General features: G+C 39.0%; 1 protein-coding gene across 1 annotated transcript; it reads right to left on the bottom strand.

Annotated features, from left to right (window-relative positions):
- Positions 1 to 948, bottom strand: LOC308417966 (olfactory receptor 2AG1-like; the record flags this gene model as incomplete). The annotated part of the gene is made up of 1 exon (XM_080913306.1): positions 1 to 948. One exon carries the CDS (start codon positions 946 to 948, stop codon positions 1 to 3), a length of 948 nt encoding a protein of 315 aa, XP_080769432.1.
- Between the last annotated feature and the right edge of the window lie 23,708 nt (positions 949 to 24,656).

Genomic DNA, 24,656 nt, shown 5'->3' on the forward strand with positions numbered 1-24,656 from the left:
CTAGAATGTAGACTGTACTGACAAACTTTTCCCAAGGACTCTCCTCAAAGCTCCAGTGACTTCTTTATTCCTTAAGCTGTAGATGAGGGGATTCAACGCGGGGGTGAAAACTGTATAAAAAACTGAGCTGATATTGTCTTGTTTGGGGCTGTGGAAGGAACTGGGCAGGATATACATGACAATTGCACCCCCATACCACATCCCAACCACAGTCAGATGGGAAGCACAGGTGACAAGAGCTTTCTTCCTGCCCTCATTAGAGGACATGTGGAGCACAGTGAACAAAATTAGTGAATATGAGGTCAGAATGGCAGCAAGGGCAGGAAAGAGCAAAGTCACACCCATCAAATAAACCATGAGTTCATATGTGGAGGTGTCTGCACAGGCCAGCTTCAGCAAGGGAGGGATCTCACAGAAGAGGTGTCTGATCTGCCTGGACTTACAGAAAGGATAGTGCATGGTATACATGCTATATCCTAGAGCACTGAGGGATGCCAGCATCCACGAGGTGGCTATCATGAGCCAGCAGACTTTGTGACTCATTAGGATTTTATAATTCAGAGGATGACAAATGGCTACATACCTGTCATAGGCCATAAAGGACAGAAGAAGGTCCTCTGCAGTACCAAGTGTCAGTGCCAGGAACATCTGAAGGGCACAGCCACCAAAAGATATGGTATTGTCTTTGAAAAGAAAATCTACTACAGCCTTGGGAGTTATGACTGATGTGAGTAGAAGGTCCATGAGAGAGAGCTGCCAGAGCAGAAGATACATGGGCACATGCAGCCGGGTATCCATGGTGATGACCATCAGCAACAGTCCATTGCTAGTCAAGGCTAAAAAGTACAGAGCTGTGATAGTGATGCAGAGCAGTTCTGGAAATCCACTGTCATCCAGAATACCCACCAAGATAAAGCCACTTCCCAAACTGTAATTGAAGAATTCCATTCTGTGTGATTTTTAGTTGCCTAGAAAACATATGGTTAATAAAGTTTTACCAATATGAAATCAGTTTGCTAATTGGCATGTCCAATAGCTCTTAATGCTATCCTGTATGATGCTAACAACTTGAGATCTTTCCAAAAAGCTTTACTTCTTAATTTACACCCCACCGTTATTTTCTCTCTGCCTGTATCTCTGTCTGTCTCTTTGCCTGTCTCTCTCTCTCTATCTCTCTCTCTCTTTCTCTCTCTCTCTCATCGTCTGTCTGTTTTTCTCTGTCTCTCTGTCATCATCTTTGTCTCTTTCTTACTTGCACCACCAAAAAGATCCATTTATGTGTAGAACAGGTAGTTTAAACATTAAAAGATCACTTCACAAAGTGACCCAGGATACTAAACCTGAAACATCATTCCAGAAAGTTTAAGCTTTCTCTTATATAAGAGAAATATCCAAACACATGTCAAAGTTATTTTAAATATTTTAGTTAGTTTCTAAATAAAAATACTTTGAATATGAAACTCTAAAATGAATTTAAAAAGTACTCCTATGGGTTTTTTTCACGTTTCAATTTTTTTTTTCAGATTTTAAAATAATTTTTTATTTTTTTATTTTTTTTAAACGATTTTATTTTACAAAACAAAGATAAATGTACAGATTTTAAACATTTTTTGCTTAAAATTATACATTTTTGTCAGTACTGTTTTTTCAGACATTAAAATAATTTTTACATAAAACCATGTGAATATATTTTTTTTTTAGTCAGTACTTGATTTTTTTCAAGGGCTTGACAGTATGCATTGAAAACCTAATAGTTACAATAAGAGTAAAGTACATGCAAAACAAAACGCAACATGGAAATAGTCATTCTTGTTTTGTAAATATATGTATATTTTTTTGTTTTCTTTATTTCTTGGACTTCATACAGTCTGTGAGTTGTTTCTGGGGAAGTGCAAGCCTCTGGGGTTAGCCACATTTCAATTTTTAAGGATCTATGTCTATAGGGCTGGAAAAAAAATTCATCTGTTTATAACTAGGCTTCTACAAATTATCCAGCATGACATGTGTACATTAGCATTTCATTAGTTTCCCTTGGCTTCTTGGTGGCCCATTAGTAACTTAACAGTTAAATGGTTTTTAAACTATGAAACTAATATCTCTTTGCATTGGATGGCTTTTCTGGAGGTTTCACTGTTGTCCAAAATCAGCAACAACTGCAAAGTCTAAAGACCTATGTTAAGACTTCTACAAGAGAGGAACTACCCAGGTCTAGATTATAATACAGTATCTCCATCAACTCCAGTTGATTTTGTCTACCAAGTTTTAGGATTAAATAATACATATTTAGTAAATTTTGTTCTTTAACAATTTCATGCATGTCCATGATATATAAGACTCATTATCTCCCATCCTCAGACTCTCAAAACCTTCAACCCTTGTTAATATTTTTTAAAAATAAAGGAAAAAGGAAAAGGAGACCAAGAAATCTGATTCTGTACCTTCTGATATTAGCATTTTCTTTTAACTGTATTTCATTTATTGGCTCAATGAATCCGTTAAAAAGAGAGAGAAAGACATATCCTTATCTCCTGTTCTAAAAAACTAGCTACCCGACTACCTGAGCTTTCCGTAAACTGCTTAAAGACTGAAGATGCTCACTACAGATGAGGTTATCAGATGTAGTTTACCTTGACAGCTTTTAATTGGTTTGTTCTGTTGAGTTGCTGCAGTGTATCGGGAGTCTGTATAGTATCAGGTGTCAGGACTCTTGTATTCCTCCTCTCATCTGCAAATGTGCACTGGAGATGGAAGTGGTTGCAGCCAGGCAGCTTATGTGTTTTCAGTAATTTCCTATGAAGTAAGATTCTAGTTTTCCTACTATCAGACATGAAGGAAAGTAGAAGAATCTGCTTTCCCTTTGCTTCTGGCATAAAGGTGACACCACTAGCTTTTTGTAATTTTCCAGGCAGCTTTTGGGTCTGAATACACAGTTTTCTTTACCACTGCTTCCCAGTATAGGAAGATATAAATGGTGCATAGAATAAATAGAAATTAGAACAGGTGTTCAAGCCCCATGATGACTCACTTGAATGTCCCTGGGGTCAGTTGTAAGCCAGGACCTTATTCGGGAACAAGCTACTTTGTCTTCTGATCTCATTTCTTCTCTCCTTTTCTTTGTGCATAGCTTTAGAAGGACTTATTTCCCAACTTAAAATGTCCAGCTTAGAAATGTTGGTCTAAGAAATACCAAATTAGAAAATCCTTTTAGGCCTTTCTTGGCTTATATTTCTGATGTCTTCTGTTACTTAATGAGATTTAAGACCTTGGGTTTATTCATCTCTGAAATCTAGGGTCCACCACTCTTAGGCACCAAAGTGTTGAGATTTTAGGAATTTACTACCTGGGTTTCCAAGAGCCTTGTTTAAATTTAGAAGAAATATTCAAAATCCATTTAATATTTTTCAGTTTTTGACCTTTTTTCTTCTCTTCCTTCAACTTCTTCCAATTCCTTTCTTCCTCACTACCCACCAAATTTCATGATTCATTTTTTGCTCTCTTCAAACTACTTCTGCAAGACAAAACAACAATAACAAACCAGAAAACAAAATCAAAACAAACCAACAGTAAGACAGAAATTACGGAAACATTGAACAGGGAAAAATCTGATTCCTAACTAGAAGCTTCACCCTCACCGACCAGTGTTCACATTACTGGAAAGTACTATAAATTTGAGGGGGAAAGTAATCAGCAACGATATTATATCACCAGTTATAAAACTTGTGACATACATATCTAGTGGAAAAAATATTATGGGAGAAACCAAGTGTCTTTTTTATTGGATTTAAGGTGCATTCCATAAGCTGGAAGCCATACCTGGCACTGCTAAAGTGTCCAAGAGCCTTAGATCCATGGGTCCCAGGAGAAAATCAACTATGGTTGTTTGAAAACTCCTTTTTTGATTTTTAACTGAATGGAACTGCAAATATTTCTCTAATGTGCCTAGATTCTTACCCAAGGAAAAGAATGATTACCCCAAATTTGTGCAGAGTTGCTTCCTTTATTTCTGTTCCTCTTTAATTAGTCAATTTCTTTTTTTTCTTCTTATTACAGAATAGAGTTTATTCAGGGCATGGGAAGGGGAGTTAAGAGGGTAGTAGAGGCAGAGAGTAAGGAGTAGAGAAGCAGAGGCTGGTCATGGTCCATGAACATGTGGAGAGTGTGGATATGAATGGAGAGAGAAGGGGTAAGGGGGGAGCAAGAGCAAAGAACAGGAACACAAGAAAGCAATTAGATGATTTCTAAATCTATATGGATGTTATATATAAAAAGATATAGATATATAATCTGCCTTTCCTTAACTCTGTTAATTCAGTACAACTCTTTTTATGTGATTATGTCTTATCGGCTGTCTATCATCAGTGATGGTTGAAGAAAGACAAATTAGTTTTTCAAATATTAAGTAGGAAATTAAATGAAATACACACAAATTTAGGTTGTAGAAGTTTAATACTTAACTAAAATAGTTCATTGCTTCTGTTTACATAAGTTATCCATAATGTAAATATATTTAGATAACAACAATTTATCAATGTCAGTAATAAGAGAAGGAAGGAATGTGTGTCAGAGTGTTTAGGAAATAAAACTCTATACCCAGACCAGATGAACTGTCATCAGTGAATGACCCAATCAAAAACATGAACTGACCATTTTGGCGTTGAAAGATTTGTGAGTGAGTTGTTCCACTGGGGTTTCTGTCTGGCTATAGGAGTTAGCCTCTTCAGGTTTCGTATCCTCAATATGGAGATTCACAGCCATGGCCACTGATTTTTTTGGAGGCTCCCGATCTCAACTCTCTGTCATATCAATATCGCCCTGCCCATCTTCCCAACACCAGTTGCAGATTTTCTGTTCATTCTCATGACCATCTAGCGATCTCTGTTGTCCTCTCTACACCTAATACTGAACCGCCCCTCCATTTCCCTCCCTGTGGGGCGCCGCCTGCACATTCTCCATTACAAGATGGCGCTGACATCCTGCTGGAGTTAGCAGTAAACAAGTCATGTGTGCATATGCTGGGTAACTTGCCACTCCTTGAGCTCTGCCTTTTCCGTGGCGTCATAGGGCCTGATGAGTTTCAACCAATCAGGGGGCTCCACATCCAAGGCAAGGACTGATCCCTTTATAAGGGGATGGGCTAGATAGTTCGGGGTCTTCTTCGTCACATGTTGCAAGCTTATGCTCTGCCTCTCGAGAGCATTAAAGTTTACCACAGAAGAATCCTATTTCCTGTGCCGTGCCGTTCTTGCAGGCGAGACGGTTGCGCGGGACATCTGGTGCCTGAACCCGGGAACTCGACCACTCCATCGTCTGCACCACAGAAGACCCCCTGTCTCCGGGCAGGGAGGATCCAGAACTGCGGGGAGATAAGTTTGGCAAGATATGTCTGACCCTGGATCTTTCTTTAAATTTGATTTAAATCTTTCAGGGCCATGGGAAGTGTCCGTAGAGGCTCTGGTCTTTGTCAGTGCAGTTTTTATTCTCTTCCTCTTAATTTCCTCTTGTGTCCAACAGGGCTGGTGTTAATTTTGTGCTTAAGTTAGACGTAGATAAGGCGAGGCACCCCTGTGTTCCATAAGTCTTTTGTAGATAAAAAAAAGCGGAACGCGCTGAGACTCGCCTTTCAGTTTCACTTTGTGCCGCCACGCAAATAAGCCGCGGGCATTGCATCGCCTTGATAGGCTCCTCACACTCGACCGTTACAGCCCTGCAGTCAATTCTTAAGCAGAGAGATTTAGAATTGCCCACCTGCATCTTACAGCATTTCGTAAAAGAGGTAGAGCGTGCTGCCCCTTGGTTTGCGGTCTCTGGGTCTTTCTCACCAGCCTCATGGAAAAAATTGGGTAGAGATTTAGACTGTGCGCAGACTGCCAGAGACCTCGGGCCCAGGACCATGGCCATTTGGACGATGGTACAAAATTATTTAAAAGATGAGAGTTGTAGGCCCGCTGTCGCTGCGGGGCAAGAGGTATTGAGTGAAGTCCAGGATAGACTATCAGAAGCCGAACAGAGCAAGAGGGTGGGCGCGCACCAGAAAAAATATTTCCCCCCTAAGGAAAAAGGACCTCCAGGTATGCTGTGCAGCGGGAGAGTTGTTACCCACAAACCTTCAGATTTTCATTCCCTTATGCCCTCTAATATTAAGAAAACGGGAGTCAGCTTGTACCCTGTATAAGACTTTGAGGCTCTTAACATTGATAGCCTCGAGACTTCTGATGATGATGATGAGCGAGAAGGCTTAGACCCAGAAGAAGAAGCAGAGATAGATGAAGAAGCTAGATATGAAGAAAAAAGATACTATCCTGATGAGCAGTGCAGGCCCATGCGCTTGTCCCCAATTGTTCCGACAGCGCCTCTTTTACCCATGCCCCCCCCTCCTTATGCAGCACGCACGCCTGTAAAATCCTTCTCATTCCTCCAAGAGAGAGTAAGGAGACAGGTGCGTCTTGCATTATGCCACAAAATTTGATGAATTTAAAAGAGGCATTTCCTATATTGTTACAGGCCCTAAAAAGTAAGGGCCTATATATTGCCACAGAAAAGGTCCAGATTTCTGATACCGGTCAATTCCTAGGGTCTGTGGTATTCCCTGATAAGATTGTCCCTCAAAAGCTCGAGATAAGAAGAGATCGCCTCCACACTCTTAATGATTTTCAAAAATTACTGGGAGACATCAATTGGCTTAGACCTTTTCTTAAGATTCCTTCTGCTAAACTTAAACCCTTATTTGATATTCTAGAAGGAAATCCTCATGTCTCCTCACCTAGAAGTTTGACCCCGCAAGCAGAAAGAGTGTTACAGTTGGTAGAAGAGGCTATACAAGATGCACAATTGGCTCGCATAGATTATGATAAACCTTTTTCATTATGTGTTTTTAAAACGAACAGACTCCCTACTGCTGTGCTTTGGCAACAAGGACCATTATTGTGGGTACATCCTAATGCCTCGCCAGCTAAATTAATTGACTGGTATCCAGATGCTGTGGCACAACTGGCGCTGAGGGGACTAAAATCTGCCATCACACATTTTGGCACTGAACCACATTTGCTAATTGTTCCCTATAATGCCATACAGGTTTCCACTCTTGCTGCCACTTCGAATGATTGGGCTATCTTAGTCACATCCTTTTCGGGAAAAATAGATAATCATTACCCAAAACATCCAATTTTACAGTTTGCTTTAACCCAACCTGTAGTTTTCCCCAAAGTAACGTCCTGTAGTCCCCTAAAAGAAGGGTTAGTGATTTATACTGACGGTTCCAAGACCGGACTGGGGGCTTTTGTGGTTAATGGACAGGTCTATTCGAGGCAGTATACAGAAGCCTCTCCACAGGTGGTAGAATGTCTAGTGGTTCTTGAGGTCTTACAACGTTTCTCAGAACCTATAAATATACTGTCTGATTCATCTTATGTTGTTAATGCTGTCAATCTGCTTGAGGCGGCTGGCATTATTAAACCATCTAGCAGAGTTGCCTCAATTTTTGCGCAAATTCAAAACTGCCTTCTAGTCAGAAGATCACCCTTTTATATTACTCACATTAGAGCTCATTCTGGATTGCCAGGACCTATGACTCAAGGCAATGATTTGGCAGACAGGGCTACAAAAATGATTGCTATAGCCATGTCTTCGCCTCTAGAGGCTGCTAAAAGTTTTCACAAAGACTTTCATGTAACTTCTGAAACTCTGCGGCGCCGCTTTTCCATTTCCCAAAAACAGGCTCGAGATATTGTTGCCAATTGCCAAAATTGCAGTCAGTTTCTGCCTGCGCCCCACTCTGGAGTTAATCCTCGGGGCATCCAACCTCTTCAAATATGGCAAATGGATGTTACCCATGTCTCCTCCTTTGGTAAGCTGGAATATGTACGTGTATCCATTGACACCTGTTCGGGTGTAATTGCAGCCACTCCCTTATCTGGAGAAAAGGCCTCACATGCCATCCAACATTGTTTAGAGGCTTGGAGTGCCTGGGGTAAACCAAAGTTCTTAAAGACAGATAATGGACCTTCTTTTACCTCACAAAAATTTCAACAATTTTGTAGCCAGATGGCTGTGACTCATCTTACAGGTTTGCCGTATAATCCACAAGGACAAGGTATTGTGGAACGTGCTCACCGCACCCTTAAATCATATCTAATAAAACAAAAAGGGGGAATTATGCAAGCTCTACCCCCTGTGCCTAGGACCGCAGTATCCATGGCACTGTTCACCTTAAATTTTTAAATCTTGATGACCATGGCCATATAGCGGCTGAAAGGCATTGCCTACCCATGGACAAACCAAGAGAGATGGTGAAATGGAAAGATGTCATAACTAATAAATGGAAAGGACCGGATCTTGTGTTGATCAGATCCAGGGGAGCTGTTTGTGTTTTCCCTCAGGATGAAAATAATCCCTTCTGGGTCCCCGAGAGGCTCACTCGAAAATGGTGGAGACTCCTGATGACAGCCCTGCTCCTGATGCTTTGGAACCAGAGAGTCAGAGGAGAGGCGAGATGGGTGATTCTGTCGGCATTCCTGAAACCAATTCCAGTGGAACATGATGCTACAGTCTTCCTTAAGCTTTTCACCACCGATATTAAATTGGGTGGGGGTGGGACTCTTTGGAGCAATCCTTTGCTGCGGACTTGCGTTGCTTCTCTGGCTGGTTTGTAAGCTCAAGGCCCAAACAAAAAGAGAGACAAGGTGGTTATTGCCCAAGCGCTTGTCACTCTAGAACATGGAGCATCAGCCGATATCTGGTTGTCTATGCTTAAGCAGTAGGTCGCCAGCCAGACAGCTCTTGCACTCCTAGAACTTCAGTTCATTGCACAGGATTAGAGTGTCTGGTTTGAGCAGCCCATGAGGAATGCTGAACAAAGCATCGCACTGAGAGCCCCTTGTCTCGGGGTATCTCTGGGAGATATGTCATCTGGCGTGAGGGTTGCCTGCCCCAGTGTCCCTCCCTCAGAAAAACGGCAGAGTGACAGGTCAAGAGTACTACGGGCTACAAAAAGCCTAGCAGTTACTCCTGTACATGGTCTTTATACACCTTAATGAGGATTTGACTTCTATCTCCGCCCTCCTAATATGGGTGTCCTACTTTGCTTAAAGAATAAAAGAAAGGGGGAGATGTGGGACGCCACCTGCACATTCTCCATTACAAGATGGCGCTGACATCCGGCTGGAGTTAGCAGTAAACAAGTCATGTGCGCACGTGCTGGGTAACTTGCCACTCCTTGAGCTTTGCCTCTCCCGTGGCGTCATAGGGCCTAATGAGTTTCAACCAATCAGGGGGCTCCACATCCAAGGCAAGGACTGATCCCTTTATAAGGGGATGGGCTAGATAGTTCGGGGTCTTCTTCGTCACGTGTTGCAAGCTTATGCTCTGCCTCTCGAGAGGCATTAAAGTTTACCGCAGAAGAATCCTATTTCGTGTGCCGCGTCGTTCTTGCAGGCGAGATGGTTGCGCGGGGCACCTCTCTATTGCCTCTCCCACTGTATTCCCTCCCTTTGTCTCCCTCCTATGACTATTTTGTTCCCATTTTTAAGTGACATTCCAGCATCCTAACTTGGGCTTTCCTTCTTGTTTAACTTCTTTGGGTCTACGCAGTATAGCATATATGTCTTCTATTTTATGGCTAATATCTGTGAGTACATACCATGCATGTCCTTTTGGGTCTGAGTTACCTCACTTTGAATGATATTCTCAAGTGACATCCATTTGTCTGCAAAATCTATGGTCTTTGTTTCCAATAGCCGGATAGTATTCCACTGTATATCATAGGCTTGTATTTTTAAAACCCAATTTTAATAAGAGTTCTCAAATTCTTCAACTCCCCTATCATAGGTAGGGAAGAAAAGATGGTAAATAAGTCAAGGGGATGCAGACCTGTTAAAAAATAGTTCCTTGGGGGCAATTCTCATCTCTGTAAGGATACCAGCAGTCCAATTCAGTATCAAAATAACAAACACAAATTAGCAGCAGTGGCACAATTCAGCAGAAACTCAAGCCTCTGTCAAATTGGCAGGAGTCAGTGGGAGTGACAAGGACCAAATGGGTTTTTAGGAGAAGTTCTCTTCTGTGCCATTATTAAAGGAGCATAGATCAGCAAAGACAAAGACATGAGACCAATTAAGCATTTTAAATCTAGCTATGCAAGCATGCCTTTACTGTCCATTCAGTTCACTTTATACTCTCTCTTAACAACACATGTCCTCTCATGGGTCATGCCTTAGGAAAACACCACCTGAATCTATAGCAGCAAAATACCACAGGAACTTGCATCACAAGATACCACCTTAAACTTCCACTTCGGTAGAGAAACATCTGAGTTGTTTCCAGTTTCTGGATATTTTCAATAAAGTTACTATGAACATAGTTGAGCTAGTGTTTCTGTGGGGTGATAGAGAAACTTTTGGGCACATGCCCAGGAGTAGTATACCTGGGTTTTGAGACAGAACTATTCCCAGTTTTCTGAGAATCTGCCAAATTGATTTTCAAATTGGTTGTACAAGTTTTCTCTACACCCTCAACAAAATGTGTAATCACTTGGGTTTTTTATCTTAGCCATTCTGATGGGTATAAGATGGAGAGACTCTCCAAGTTGTTTTGATTTGCATTCCCCTAATAACTAAGGATTTGAAATTTTCTTTAAGTGCTTCTCAGATATTTTAAATTTGTGCCTTGAGAATTCTGTTTAACTCTGTACTCATTTTTTAATTGGGTTGTTTGGGTTATTGGTGTTAAACTTCATAAATTCTTTTTATATTTTGGATATTAGCCCTTTGTCAGATGTAGGGTTAGTAAAGATCTTTTCCTAATCTTTAGACTGTTGATTTGTACTACTGACACTGTCCTTTGCCTTACAGAAGCTTTTGAGCTTTATGAGGTTCTATTTATCAATTGTGATCTAAGAGCCAGAGAGTCACTGGTGTTCTGTTCAGAAAGGTGTCTGTTGTATATCTGAATTCAAGGTTATTCTCTATTTTCCATTTTATTAGGTTTAGTGTATCCATTTTTATGTTGAAGTCTTTGTTCCACTTGAGTTTTATGTAGAGTGATAGGTGTGCATCAATCTGCATATTCTATATGCCGACATGCAGTTAGACCAGCACCATTTTTTAAAATTTTTTTTCTGCTGTATAGTTTTGTCTTCTTTGTCAAAAATCAAGTGCCAATATGTGTGTAGGTTTACTTCAGGGCCTTCAATTCTATTTCAGTAATTAACCTACTTGTTTCTATACTGATACCATGCTGTTTTTAATACTAATTCTCATATCTGCTGGAGGTCAGATACGGTGATATGTCCAAAAGTTCTTATTGTTCAAGATTGTTTTGCTATCCTGTTTTTCTTGTTGATGTTTTGTTTCTGTTTTTGTTTTTCCATATAAAGTTGAGAATTGCTCTGTCAGGCACTGTGAAGAATTGTGTTGAAATTTTGGTGGGAATTCCATGGAATCTGTAAATTCCTTTTGATAAGATGTTCTGCTTCACTATGTTAATCTAACTAATCCATGAGCATGGGAGATCTTTACATATTCAGATATCTTTCTCAGTTTTTTTCCAGTGACTTGAGGTTCTTCTTACACAGGTCTTTCACTTGCTTTATTAGAGTTACACTAAAATATTTCATATAATTTTTGACTATCATAAAGAATATTGTTTCCCTACTTTCTTTCTTGGCCATTTTATTATTTGTACAAAGGGCTACTGAGTTAATTTTTTATCCAGCTACTTTGCTAAAGGTAAGAGTTCTTTGGTAAAAGTTTGGGATCACTTGTGTTTACTATCACATCATCTGCAAATAATGATGCTTTGCCTTCTTCCTTTCCAATTTGTATCCTCTTGATCTTTAGTTATGCTATTGCTTTTACTATAGCTTCAAGTACTATATGGAATAGATAATGAAGAGAGTAGGCAGCCTTGTCTTGTCCTTTATTTTAGTGGAATTTCTCTAAGTTTTTCTCCATTGTTTTGATATTGGCTATTGACTTGCTATTCATTGCTTTAACTAAGTTTACGTGTTTTCCTTGTACTGATTTTTTAATGTGAAGGGGTGTTGGATTTTTGTCAAAGGCTTTTTCAGCATCTAATAAGATTATTGTGTATTTTTTCCAGGTTGTTTATATGGTAGATTGCATTGATGAATGTTAGTAAATTGAATCATCCCTGTATCCCTGTGCTTAAGACTATTTGATCATGTTTGATGATGGTTTTTGCTGTGTTCCTAGACTCTCTTTGCAAGTATTTTATTTAGTGTTTTTGCACCAATGTTTATAAGAGAAATTGGCGTAAAGTGCTTTCTTTCTTGAGTCTTTGTGTGGTTTAGGTATCAGAGTATGTGTGGCTTCATAGAATTGAGTTTGGTAGTTTTTTATTTGTTTGTTTCTATTTTGTGGAATAGTTTGAGAAGTATTGGTTTTATCTCTTACTTTAAAGTATGGTAGAATTCTGTATTAAAACCATCTGGCTGGCTTCTGGTTTGTGTGCCCAGAGCAGACAAAGGGAACTGGCACTTTACCCACTCCTACAACACCCAGAGGATGCTTGACTCCCAGGTGCTCTTGTAAGACCCAAATTGAGTCTTATCTATTTGAGGCTCCCATAAATAAGATGAGAGACCGGAAATCGATGAAAAAGCAAGAGGTTTATTCATCCAGTACACTGGGGTGGCCTACATCCAGAAGAGAGGCAGTCCCAAAAGGCTGTTACAAACAGTTTTTATACTTTCTAGGGGTAAAGGTTACATAAAAAAGGTTATAATTCAAATTTATAGGCTAAGAATATTGACCTTTAAACCTATTGGTTAGTGAGCATATGCATCAGGACCCTAACTGGGACTCTCTAGAAAGTCAGATGGCCATCAGTCAGCACATTTTATGATTCTCCTGAGAATTATTTGCTCAAGGAAGTCCCTTAGGCCAAGACAGGGTTTGGGTGGAGGGTAGAAAATTTTTGTTTTTTTTTACTTCTTTCACTCTGACACACTCATAATCTCAGGATCTCAGGATCACGGGATTTCAAGATCACAGAGACAGCTAGACTCAGAGTTCTGTCACAAACAGAATCAGAGGAGGAACAGACTCCAGTCAGAGAAAACAGGGGCAGTTAAAACTAGAGATAACCTGATGGCAATAGACAAGCTCAAGAACATAAGAAACAAAAACTAATGCTACTTGACTAAATCAGAACCCAGTTCTCCCAACATATAAAAAACACTGGCTATTCTAACATACCTGAAAAACAAGATTCAGATATAAAATCTTATTTCATAAATATGATAGAGAAATTTAAGAAACACTTAAATAACTTACTTAAAGAGATACAGGAGAGAGAGCGGAGCCTGGCCCATCTGCCACCCTGAACGGCAGCTCATAAAGGCTGAACAACTGTGACCTGGAACAGAACTTAGGAAATTCTGTTTCCACCCAGAGGCGACCTCAGGACACAAAGGGGAGCCAGGCCCATCTGCCACCCGGAACTGCGGATCGTAGAGGCTGAGCAACTGGTGGGTGGGAGACCTGGGCTGCCAGGGAGCAGAGAGATCTCTGCAGAGTGCACATGGAAAGTGCACCCCCTGCCTTGCCCTGCCCCGCCCTGTCTGATCCAGCGACCAGGAATAGAACTTTGGAACTTTTGTTCCCACCCGAAACTCTGAGGCATAGAACAGGGCTCGACCCATCTGCCACCTGGACCAGTAGAGATCCAGAGACACAGACCAGATACAAGGGAAAGGCAAGAACATATCACTGACAACAAAATGGTAAGAGGAGAGTGAAAGAGTATATCCCAAAAAAACCAAGACAACCTGGCAACACCAGAACCCAGCTCTCCCATAACAGCAAACATTGGAATTACAAACATTCCAGAAAAGGAAGACACAGACCTGAAATTATACCTCAAGATGCTGATAGAGATACTTAAACAAGAACGGGAATAAAAGCAAAAAGATTCAGAAGCTTTTAAAGAGGAAACAAGAAAAACACTCAAAGAACTCAAAGAACTAGAGGAAAACAGAACCAAAGAGATGAAGGAATGGAAGAGGAAATTTAAAACGGAAATTGACACAATAAAGAAAACACTAAAAGAGATAACCCTAGAGATAGAACACCTAAAAAAAAAATCAGGAATCACAGAAGCAAGCATTTCAATAGATTACAAGAGATGGAAGAGAGAATCTCGGGGGCAGAAGACAACATTGTAAACATAGACAAAACAGCCAGAGAAGATGCAAAAAACAAAAAGCTCCTAATCCAAAATGTCCAAGAAATCCAGGACTCAATGAGAAGACCAAACCTAAGGATAATAGGAATAGAAGAGGGAGAAGAGTATCAACTAAGAGGCACAGTAAATATCTTCAACAAAATCGTAGAAGAAAACTGCCCTACCCTCAAGAATGAGATGACCACGAGCATAAAAGAAGCCTTCAGAACTCCAAATAGGTTGGACCAGAAAAGAAATACCTCCCTACACATAATAGTAAAAACATTAAGTGCCCAAAGCAAAGAAAGAATACTAAAAGCAGTAAGAGAAAAAGGTCAGGTAACATATAAAAGCAGGACAATCAGACTCACACCTGATTTCTCAACAGAAACTATGAAAGCTAGAAGAGCCTAAACAGACATCATGCACACCCTAAGAGAACACAAGTGCCAGCCCAAGCTGCTATACCCAGCAAAACTATCAATAACCATCGATAAAGAGATGAAGATATTTCAAGACAAATCAAAATTTACACAATATCTGACCACAAACCCAGCACTACAACAAATTATAGGTGGAAAACCCAATACAATGAGGAAAAATACAGCCTAGTAAAAACAAGAAAATTTCTAAACAAGAAAACTAAAAGAAGAAAAAGACACAGACACAACTCAACCCAAAAAAGCAATAATGGCAGGAAACAGAAACAACTTTTCCTTGATATCTAATAACATAAATAGTCTCAACTCCCCAATATAGAGACATAGGCTGTCAGACTGGATACATAAACAAAATACAGCCTTTTGCTGCATACAGGAAACTCATCTCACAGACAAAGACAGACACTATCTCAGAGTTAAAGGGTGGGAAAAAACTTCCAAGCAAACAGCTCCAAGAAGCAAGCTGGAGTGGCTATTCTAATATCGAATAAAGTAAATTTCCAACCAAAAGTTATCAAAAAAGATAAGGAAGGACACTTTTTACTCATTACCAGGGAAATCTGTCAGGAGAAACTCTCAATCCTTAACATAAATGCTCCAAATAAAAAAGCACCCACATTCATAAAAGAAATCCTACTAAAGGTCAAAAAATACATTTCAGCCCACACAATAATAGTGGGAGACTTTAATACACAACTCCCACCAATGGACAGATCATGGAAACAGAAACTGAACAAGGACACTGCAAAACTAGCAGAGACTTTGAACCAACTAGAATAAATAGATATATACAAAACATATTATCCTAAAGTAAAAAAATACACCTTCTTCTCACCACCCCAGGGCACCTTGTCGAAAATTGACCACATAATTGAACACAGAGCAAGCCTCAATCAATATAAGAATATTGAAATACTCCCATGCATCCTCTCAGATCACCATGGTCAACAGCTGGTCTTTAACAACAACAAAGACAACAAAAAGCCCAAATACACATGGAAACTAAACAACGCTCTGTTAAACGATAGCGGGGTCAAAGAAGAAATAAAGAAAGAAATTAAGGATTTTCTAGAATTCAACGAAAACGAAAACACAACATACCCAACCCTATGACATGCAACGAAAGCAGTACTGAGAGGAAAACTCATAGCCCTAAGTGCTTCCAAAAAGAAACTGGACAGAGCTTACATAAGCAACCTGAAAGCACAGCTAAAATCCCTAGAACAAAAGGAAGCAGATATACCCAAAAAGAGTAGACGGCAAGAAATAATCAAAATTAGGGCAGAAATAGACCAAATAGAATCAAAAAGATCCATTGAAAAAATCAACAAAACCAAAAGTTGGTTCTTTGAGGAAATCAACAAGATTGATAAACCCCTAGCCAGACTAACTAGAGGGCAAAGAGAGAGTATCCAAATTAACAACATCAGAAAGGAAAGTGGGGATATAACAACTGAAACTGAGGAAATTCAAGAAATCATCAGATCCTACTACAAAAACTTATACTCCAAAAAATTGGAAAATCTGGAGGAAATGGATGAATTCCTAGACAGATACAAGATCCCAAAATTAAAGCAGGACCAAGTAAACCATCGAAATAACCCTATAAGACCTAAAGAAATAGAAGAAGTCATCAAAATCTCCCAACAAAAAAAAAGCCCAGGTCCAGACGGGTTCAGTTCAGAATTCTATCAGATATTTATTGGGGATATAACACCAATACTCTACAAACTATTCCAAAAGATAGAATCAGATGGAACACTACCTAACTCATTTTTTGAGGCTTCAATTACCCTCATACCTAAACCACAAAAAGACCCTACAAGGAAAGAGAACTTCAGACCAATCTCACTTATGAACATTGATGCAAAAATACTCAACAAAATCCTTGCAAACCGAATCCAAGAACACATTAAAACGATCATTCATCATCACCAAGTAGGCTTCATCCCTGGGATGCATGGATGGTTTAATATAAGGAAATCCATCAATGTAATCCACCATATAAACAAACTCAAAGATCAAAATCACATGGTCATCTCACTAGATGCTGAGAAAGCATTTGACAAAATCCAACACCCCTTCATGTTAAAAGTCCTGGAAAGAACAGGAATTCAAGGTCCATACCTACACATAATAAAAGCAATATACAGCAAACCAACAGCCAACATCAAACATAATGGGGAGAAACTTGAAGCAATCCCACTAAAGTCAGGGACTCGACAAGGCTGCCCACTCTCCCCCTACCTATTCAACATAGTATTGGAAGTCCTGGCTGGAGCAATTAGACTGCAAAAAAAGATCAAGGGGATACAAATCGGAAAGGAAGAGATAAAAACATCACTCTATGCCGATGACATGATAGTGTACTTGAGTGACCCCAAAAATTCCACCAGAGAACTCCTACAGCTGATAAACAAGTTCAGCAAAGTGACCAGATACAAAATTAACTCAAACAAATCAGTAGCCTTCCTGTACTCAAAGGACAAACATGTGGAGAAAGAAATTAGAGAAAAGGTACCCTTCACAATCATCACAAAAACTATGAAATACCTTGGTGTGACTCTAACTAAGCAAGTGAAGGACCTGTAAGACAAGAACTTCAAACCTCTAAAGAAAGAAATTGAGGAGGATCTCAGAAAATGGAAAGATCTCCCATGCTCATGGATTGGAAAGATCAACATCTTAAAAATGGCCATCCTACCAAAAGCAATCTACAGTTTTAATGCAATCCCCATCAAAATTCCAACCCATTTCTTCATGGAATTATAAAGATCAATGTGCAATTTCATATGGAATAACAAAAGACCTAGAATAGCGAAATCCATCCTCAACAACAAAAAAAATCTGCGGGAATCACTATTCCTGACCTCAAGCTATATTACAAGGCAATTGTGCTGAAAACTGCATGGTACTGGTACAGAAATAGTCATGTGGATCAATGGAATAGAATAGAAGATCCAGAAATGAGCCCTCATGTATATGGTCACCTGATTTTTGACAAAGGAGTCGTAAACATTCAATAGAAAAAGAACAGCCTATTCAACAAATGGTGCTGGTCCAACTGGCACTCAGCATGCAAAAGAATGAAAATAGACCCTTTCTAATCTCTTTGTACAAAGCTCAAGTGTAAGTGGATCAAAGATCTCCACATTAAACCAGATACACTGAAACTATTAGATGAGAAAGTAAAGAAAACCTTAGAACACATAGGCACAGGAGAAAATTTCCTGAACAAAACACCAATGGCTCAAGCTCTAAGGTCAAAGATTAACAAATGGGACTTAATGAGATTGCAAAGTTTCTGTAAGGCTGAGGACATCTTCAAGAATCCAAAACGACAACCAACAGAATGGGAAAAGATCTTTACCAACACCACATCAGATAGAGGCCTAATATCCAAGGTATACAAGGAACTCAAAAAGCTAGACACCAGAGAATCAAATAACCTTATTAAAAAATAGGGTACAGAGCTAAACAAAACTTTCTCAGTTGAGAAACACCGAATGGCCGAGAAACATCTAAGGAAGTGCTCGACATCCTTAGCCATCAGGGAAATGCAAATCAAAACAACACTGATATTCCACCTCACACAAGTCAGATTGGCCAAGATCCAAAAATCAGATGACAGCAGATGCTGGCAAGGCTGCAGAGATTGAGGAACACTTCTCCACTGTTGGTGGGGTTGCAAACTAATACATCCACTCTTGAAATCAGTCTGGCGATACCTCAGAAAATTTGATATAGTACTACCTGAAGACCCAGCTATTCCACTTCTGGGCAAATACCCCAGAGACACTTTAATACACAACAAAGATATATGCACCACAATGTTCATAGCGGATCTATTTATAATAGCTAGAAGCTGGAAAGAACCCAGATGTCCTTCAGAAGATGAATGGATACAAAATTTGTGGTACATTTACACAATGGAATGCTACTCAGCCACCAGAAACAATGACTTAACCAAATTCTTAAGAAAATGGCTGCATCTAGAGAAGATCATCCTGAGTGAGATAACCCAGTCACAAAAGAACAGATAAAATATGCAGTCACTGATATTGGGATGCTAACCCCAGAGGCTTGCACTCCCCCAGAAACAACTCACAGAGTGTATGAAGTCCAGGAAATAAAGAAAACAAAAAAAAAATATATATTTACAAAACAAGAAGACTTTGACAATTTCCATGTTGAGTTTTGTTTTGCATGTACTTTATGCTCATTGTAACTATTAGGCTTTCAATGCATACTGTCAAGCCCTTGACAAAATCAAGTACTGACTAAAACATATATTCACATAGTTTTATGTAAAAATTATTTTAATATCTGAAAAAACAGTACTGACAAAAATGTATAATTTTAAGCAAAATATGTTTAAAATCTGTACATTTATCTTTTTTGTAAAATAAAGTCTTTTAAAAAAAAAGAGAGATACAGGAGAACATTGGTAAACAAGTGGAAGCCCTTAAAGAAGAAACAAATAAAACTCTTAAAGAAATACAAGAAAACACAATCAAAAAGATAAGCAAATTGAACAAAACCATCCAGGCTCTAAAAATGGAAATAGAAACATTAAAGAAAACACAAAGGGAAACATCCCTGGAGATCAAAAACCTAGGAAAGAGATCAGGAGTCACAAATGCAAACATCGCCAATAGAATACAAGAGCTCGAAGACTGAATCTCAGATATAGAAGATACCTGTATTAGTCAGGGTTCTCTAGAGTCACAGAACATATGAGAGTCTCTATATAGTATGAGAACTTGTTGTTGACTTACAATGTGTTGTCCATCTCCCCAACAATGGTCGACAGCAACTGTGAGTTGAAGTCTAAGGATCTAGCAGATGCTCAGTCCCACAAGGCAAGCAGGCGAAGAGATTGAACCTTCCTTCTTTCAATATCCTTATGTAGGTCTCCAACAGAAGGTTTGTCCCAGATTAAAGGTATCCACCACCACAATTGAATCTGGGACTTGCTTTATTCCAGGTGACCTTGAGCTCAGAGATCTCCTTGCCTTAGTGTCCTATGATTCATTGCCTCTATACCGCAAGATCAGGATTAAAGGTGAGCCTCCCAATTCTGGACTTTGGTTCATTCCAGATATAATCAAGTTGACAACCAGGAATAGCCACTGCAATACACTAGAAGACATTGACATGAGTCAAGAAAATGCAAATGCAAGAAGCTCCTAACTCAAAACATTCAAGAAAGCTAGGAAAAAATGAGAAAACCAAATCTAAGAATAATAGGTATAGAAGAGAGAGAAGATTCCCAATTCAAAGGGGCAGCTAACATCTTCAACAAAATTATAGAAGAGAACTTCCCTAACTTAAAGGAAGAAATGCCCATAAATATACAAAAAAGCCTACAGTACTTTAAACAGATGGGACCAGAAAAGAAGTTAGTTCCCATCACCTAATAATCAAAACAACAAATGAATAGAACAAAGAAAGAACATTGAAAGTAATAAGGGAAAACGGTCGAGTAATATATAAAAAGAGACCAATCAGACTTACACCAGACTTCTCAACAGAGACCATAAAAGCCAGAAGATCTTGGGAAGATGTCATGCAGACCCTAAGAGAACAAAAATTTGAGCCCAGACTATTATATTCAGCAAGAAATCCCATGGCAAAACCAAATTTAAACAATATCTTTCCAAAACCTAGCCCTACTGAGAATAATAGAAGGAAAACTCCAACACAAGAAGGGAAAGTACACCAAAGAAAAAGCAAGAAACTGATCTTCTCACAACAAACCCAAAAGAAGAGACACGCACAAGTATAATTTCACCATAGACTGTAAGTCTGCTAGGGATAGCAGACTGCTTGTGACAGCTAGAGATGTCCCCAGAGGATTCAGCAAGCAATGAAGATGGGTGGGGGAAGGTAAGCTAACCTCTATGGTTCATGATTCACAGGTCTGATGAAGGGCATGAAAGACAGGGGAGAATATCATTAGCATTCTTGATGGAATTTCAGAAGCAAAGTTTAAAGCTTCATTTTTTTTTAACGACTTTATTTTACAAAAAAAAAAAAAAATAAATGTACAGATTTTAAACATTTTTTGCTTAAAATTATACATTTTTCTCAGTACTGTTTTTTCAGACATTGAAATAATTTTTACATAAAACCATGTGAAGTGCTCGACATCCTTAGCCATCAGGGAAATGCAAATCAAAACAACCCTGAGATACCACCTCACACCAGTCAGATTGGCCAAGATCCAAAACTCAGATGACAGCAGATGCTGGCGAGGCTGCGGAGAAAGAGGAACACTTCTCCACTGTTGGTGGGGTTGCAAGCTAATACAACCACTCTGGAAATCTGTCTGGCGATACCTCAGAAAATTGGATATAGTACTACCTGAAGACCCAGCTATTCCACTTCTGGGCTTATACCCCAGAGACACTTTAATACACAACAAAGATATATGCACCACAATGTTCATAGCGGCTCTATTTATAATAGCCAGAAGCTGGAAAGAACCCAGATGTCCTTCAGAAGATGAATGGATACAAAAATTGTGGTACATATACACAATGGAATACTACTCAGCCACCAGAAACAATGACTTAACCAAATTCTTAAGAAAATGGCTGCATCTAGAGAATATCATCCTGAGTGAGATAACCCAGTCACAAAAGAACAGACATAATATGCAGTCACTGATAGTGGGATGCTAACCCCAGAGGCTTGCACTCCCCCAGAAACAACTCACAGACTGTATGAAGTCCAAGAAATAAAGAAAACAAAAAAAAATATACATATATTTACAAAACAAGAAGACTTTGATTATTTCCATGTTGCGTTTTGTTTTGCATGTACTTTACGCTTATTGTAACTATTAGGTTTTCAATGCATACTGTCAAGCCCTTGAAAAAAATCAAGTACTGACTAAAGCTTCATTTTTATTCACTAAAATACACATTCTCGTTTTTCCTTTTTAAATAAGACACAATTTAACCCAATGAAATAAATTTTTATTTTTATTGCAAGTTTTGACAAAGCAATAAAGTCGCATTATAAACAGAAGACTTAAAGTACCTACAAAACTTCGCCATATTCCCGAGCGTCCATTTTTAATTATTTTGTATCTTCACGAAGCTGCCATACCACATGGCTGATTTCTTTCATTATTATTATATCATTGAAGAATCCATAAAAAATTTAACTGTAGAACCAAATTAAACCAAACCCAGAAAATACCTAAATGTATAGGGGACAATAAAAGCAATACTGAGAAAAGAGAGGCCACCCATAATAAAGAGAAAATATAGAACTCTGATTTTAGAAATTTGATATTGATGGTATCTGAAATTTATACTTGTGAGTTACTAGCTAACCATTTTTTAAAAGTATTTAGCTGTTTCTAATAAAGGTGTCATTACTCACTTCCTCCTCATTATTATTACTTTTTGGTAACATACTATTGCTTTTGTTTTGTTTTGTTTTTCCTTTTTTTTATTGGCTATTTGCTTTACTTACATTTCAAAGGTTTTCCCCTTACCTGGATTCCCCTCTGGAATCCCCCTCTCTAAATTTTTTCCCCCTCTCTCTGTGAGATTGTTCTTCATCCATGCACTCCCTCCCACCTCCCCACCCTGGCATTCCCCTACACTGGGATATTGAGCATTCACAGGGCCAAGGGCCTCTCCTCTGTTTGATGTCTGATAAGGCCAACCTTTGCTGGAGCCATGAATCCCTCTTTGTGTACTCTTTGGTTGTTAGTTTAGTCTCTGGGAGCTCTGGGGAATCTGGTTGGTTGATATTGTTGTTCTTTGAGGTTGAAACTCCCTTCAGTTCGTTTAGTACTTTTTCTAATTCCTCCATTTGGGACCCTATTCTCAGTCAAATGGTTAGTTGAGAGCATCTAACTCTGTATTTTTCAGGCTCTACCAGAGGCTCTCAGGAAACAGCTATATTAGGTACCTGTTAGGATGCACTTCTTGGCATCCATACTATTGTCTGGGTTTGGTGACTGTATATGGGATGGATCACGCCACTATGCATGTCTGAAAAGCTTTATGGGCACTACATTCATTACAATTTAGTTGTTTTTACAATTGCTATTTCAAAATTTTCTTGGTCACTGAGAGTTTTCAGAATTTTATATTTTTTAAATAAAATTTGAAGGCAGATTATTTTATAGGTTATTTTGCAACTAGGGATCAAGCATATTGTTGTTTTCCGGTGTGTGTGTGTGTGTGTGTGTGTGTGTGTGTGTCTGTCTGTCTGTCTGTCTGTCTGTCTGTCTGTCTGTCTTTTTCTGTCTCTCTTTCTCTCAAGTGCATGTGTGTCTTCACTCACACACATGCAGTTTTATACTGTAAATGATGAAGAGAATAAAGATAGCAGGACTGAGGAGACAGCCTTGTATATAGTGCTGTATGTGCATGTATGTCTGAAAACAAGAAAAAGGCACCAGATGGCTATGAACCACTAACCATGAGGTTAGTGGGAATTGAACTCAGGATCGCTGGAAGGGCAGGCCAGCTCTTAATCTCACAGCCATCTCTCCATCCACAGGAAGAGGCACTACCTAATGCCTATAAAAAATTAGTTGTGCCGCTTGCTCAGTAGGTAACCCAGCCAAAGGAAAAAAATAATAAAGAAGGAAGAATGAGAAATAAAAGTGAAATGGAAGGTTATTAAAAGTAAAACTGAATAATACAATAAACATAAAACTTTATTATTTTTACACATCATTCTGTGTAAGATAATCAATATCCAGAAAGAAAAATGTCTCATGTGTCCATTAATTCTTCGATGTTAACTCTGCGATTTTAGATATCTGTGTTTCCATTAAGATGCCCACAGACATCAGAAAATTAGGAAAGGACCATGTGGGGAGGGCAACATTCAAGGGAGAGAGTAAGATAAAGGAGGGAAAGGGAATAAGGAAACAGCAGTGGTTAAATATGGTAAGGGGGGTGGAGGAGAAAAATGAGGAGGTCTAACTAACACTGAGGACATTAAAAATCACAAAAAAAAATCACTACTGTAGAAATAAATGAATTTACTCCATAATGGAACAATTAGGAGTTATCCCGTAAATCTTATGATCCATCTAGCCAGAGATTCTTGGTCCTGATACCTGGCCAGATATTAAACACTTTCTATTAGACATCAGAGGCTAACAAATTAAAAATACTAATGCTAGGAATGGATTATCTCTGTTGAAGCTCTTGGCCAGCAAGGTCCCATAGACCCTCAAATATTGTTTCTTATTATTATTCCTCTTAGTTATCCCACTGAACAATGGATTACTAAAGACACCACATGCTGGGACTCCTAACAGCAGGAGTAGGGGATGTATCTGACTCTGTTACTTGCATTTGGATCCCTTTCCCCTAATTTGGCTACCTTGCCTAGCCACAATGGAAGAAGGTGTACCTAGTCCTGCAACCTGATATGCCAAGGTGGGTTGATATCTATGGAAGGCCTCCCTTATTCTGAGCCTTCTCTGAGGAGAAGGGGAAGACAGGCGGATGACAGGGAGGTGAGGTGAGAGCGAGTTATTGGGAGTAGAAGAAGAAAGAAAAAATGCGATCCAGATGTAAAGTAAATATAAATAAATAAATAAACGAACAAAGAAAATATTTTAAAAAGACACCACATATTTGTGATATAGAGCTTGGAGATATCAAACTGGTATCGACCTGGAAGCTTCTTTATCATCTAGCTTTATTGGTAACATAAGGGTGAACAGAAGAAAAGGAATTATCAGTCTAAATCTCTTTGACCTTGTGAGCTATGATTACGACCCACCCTCTGAGCTGTACCCACTTGTGCAATAGTGGTGGGAAAGTCATGGCAGTAGCAAAGAACATTTTATTGAACTAAAGTCTCACTCCACAAATTTTAACACATATCTGGCACAGGTTTTGGAGCCAATAATTTGTGGCTAGAAAATTCATAGTAGGTATGAGAAAACCTACTAGTATTATTCTGCTGAAGAAGTATTGAACCACTAAAATGACTCATCTTTCTATACATAGACCAGTGCATCACTCTAGACACAGAGAAGCATCTTTT

Source organism: Micromys minutus, assembly GCF_963924665.1.
Source record: "Micromys minutus genome assembly, chromosome: 2".
In the NCBI taxonomy this organism is placed as follows: Eukaryota; Metazoa; Chordata; class Mammalia; order Rodentia; family Muridae; genus Micromys; species Micromys minutus.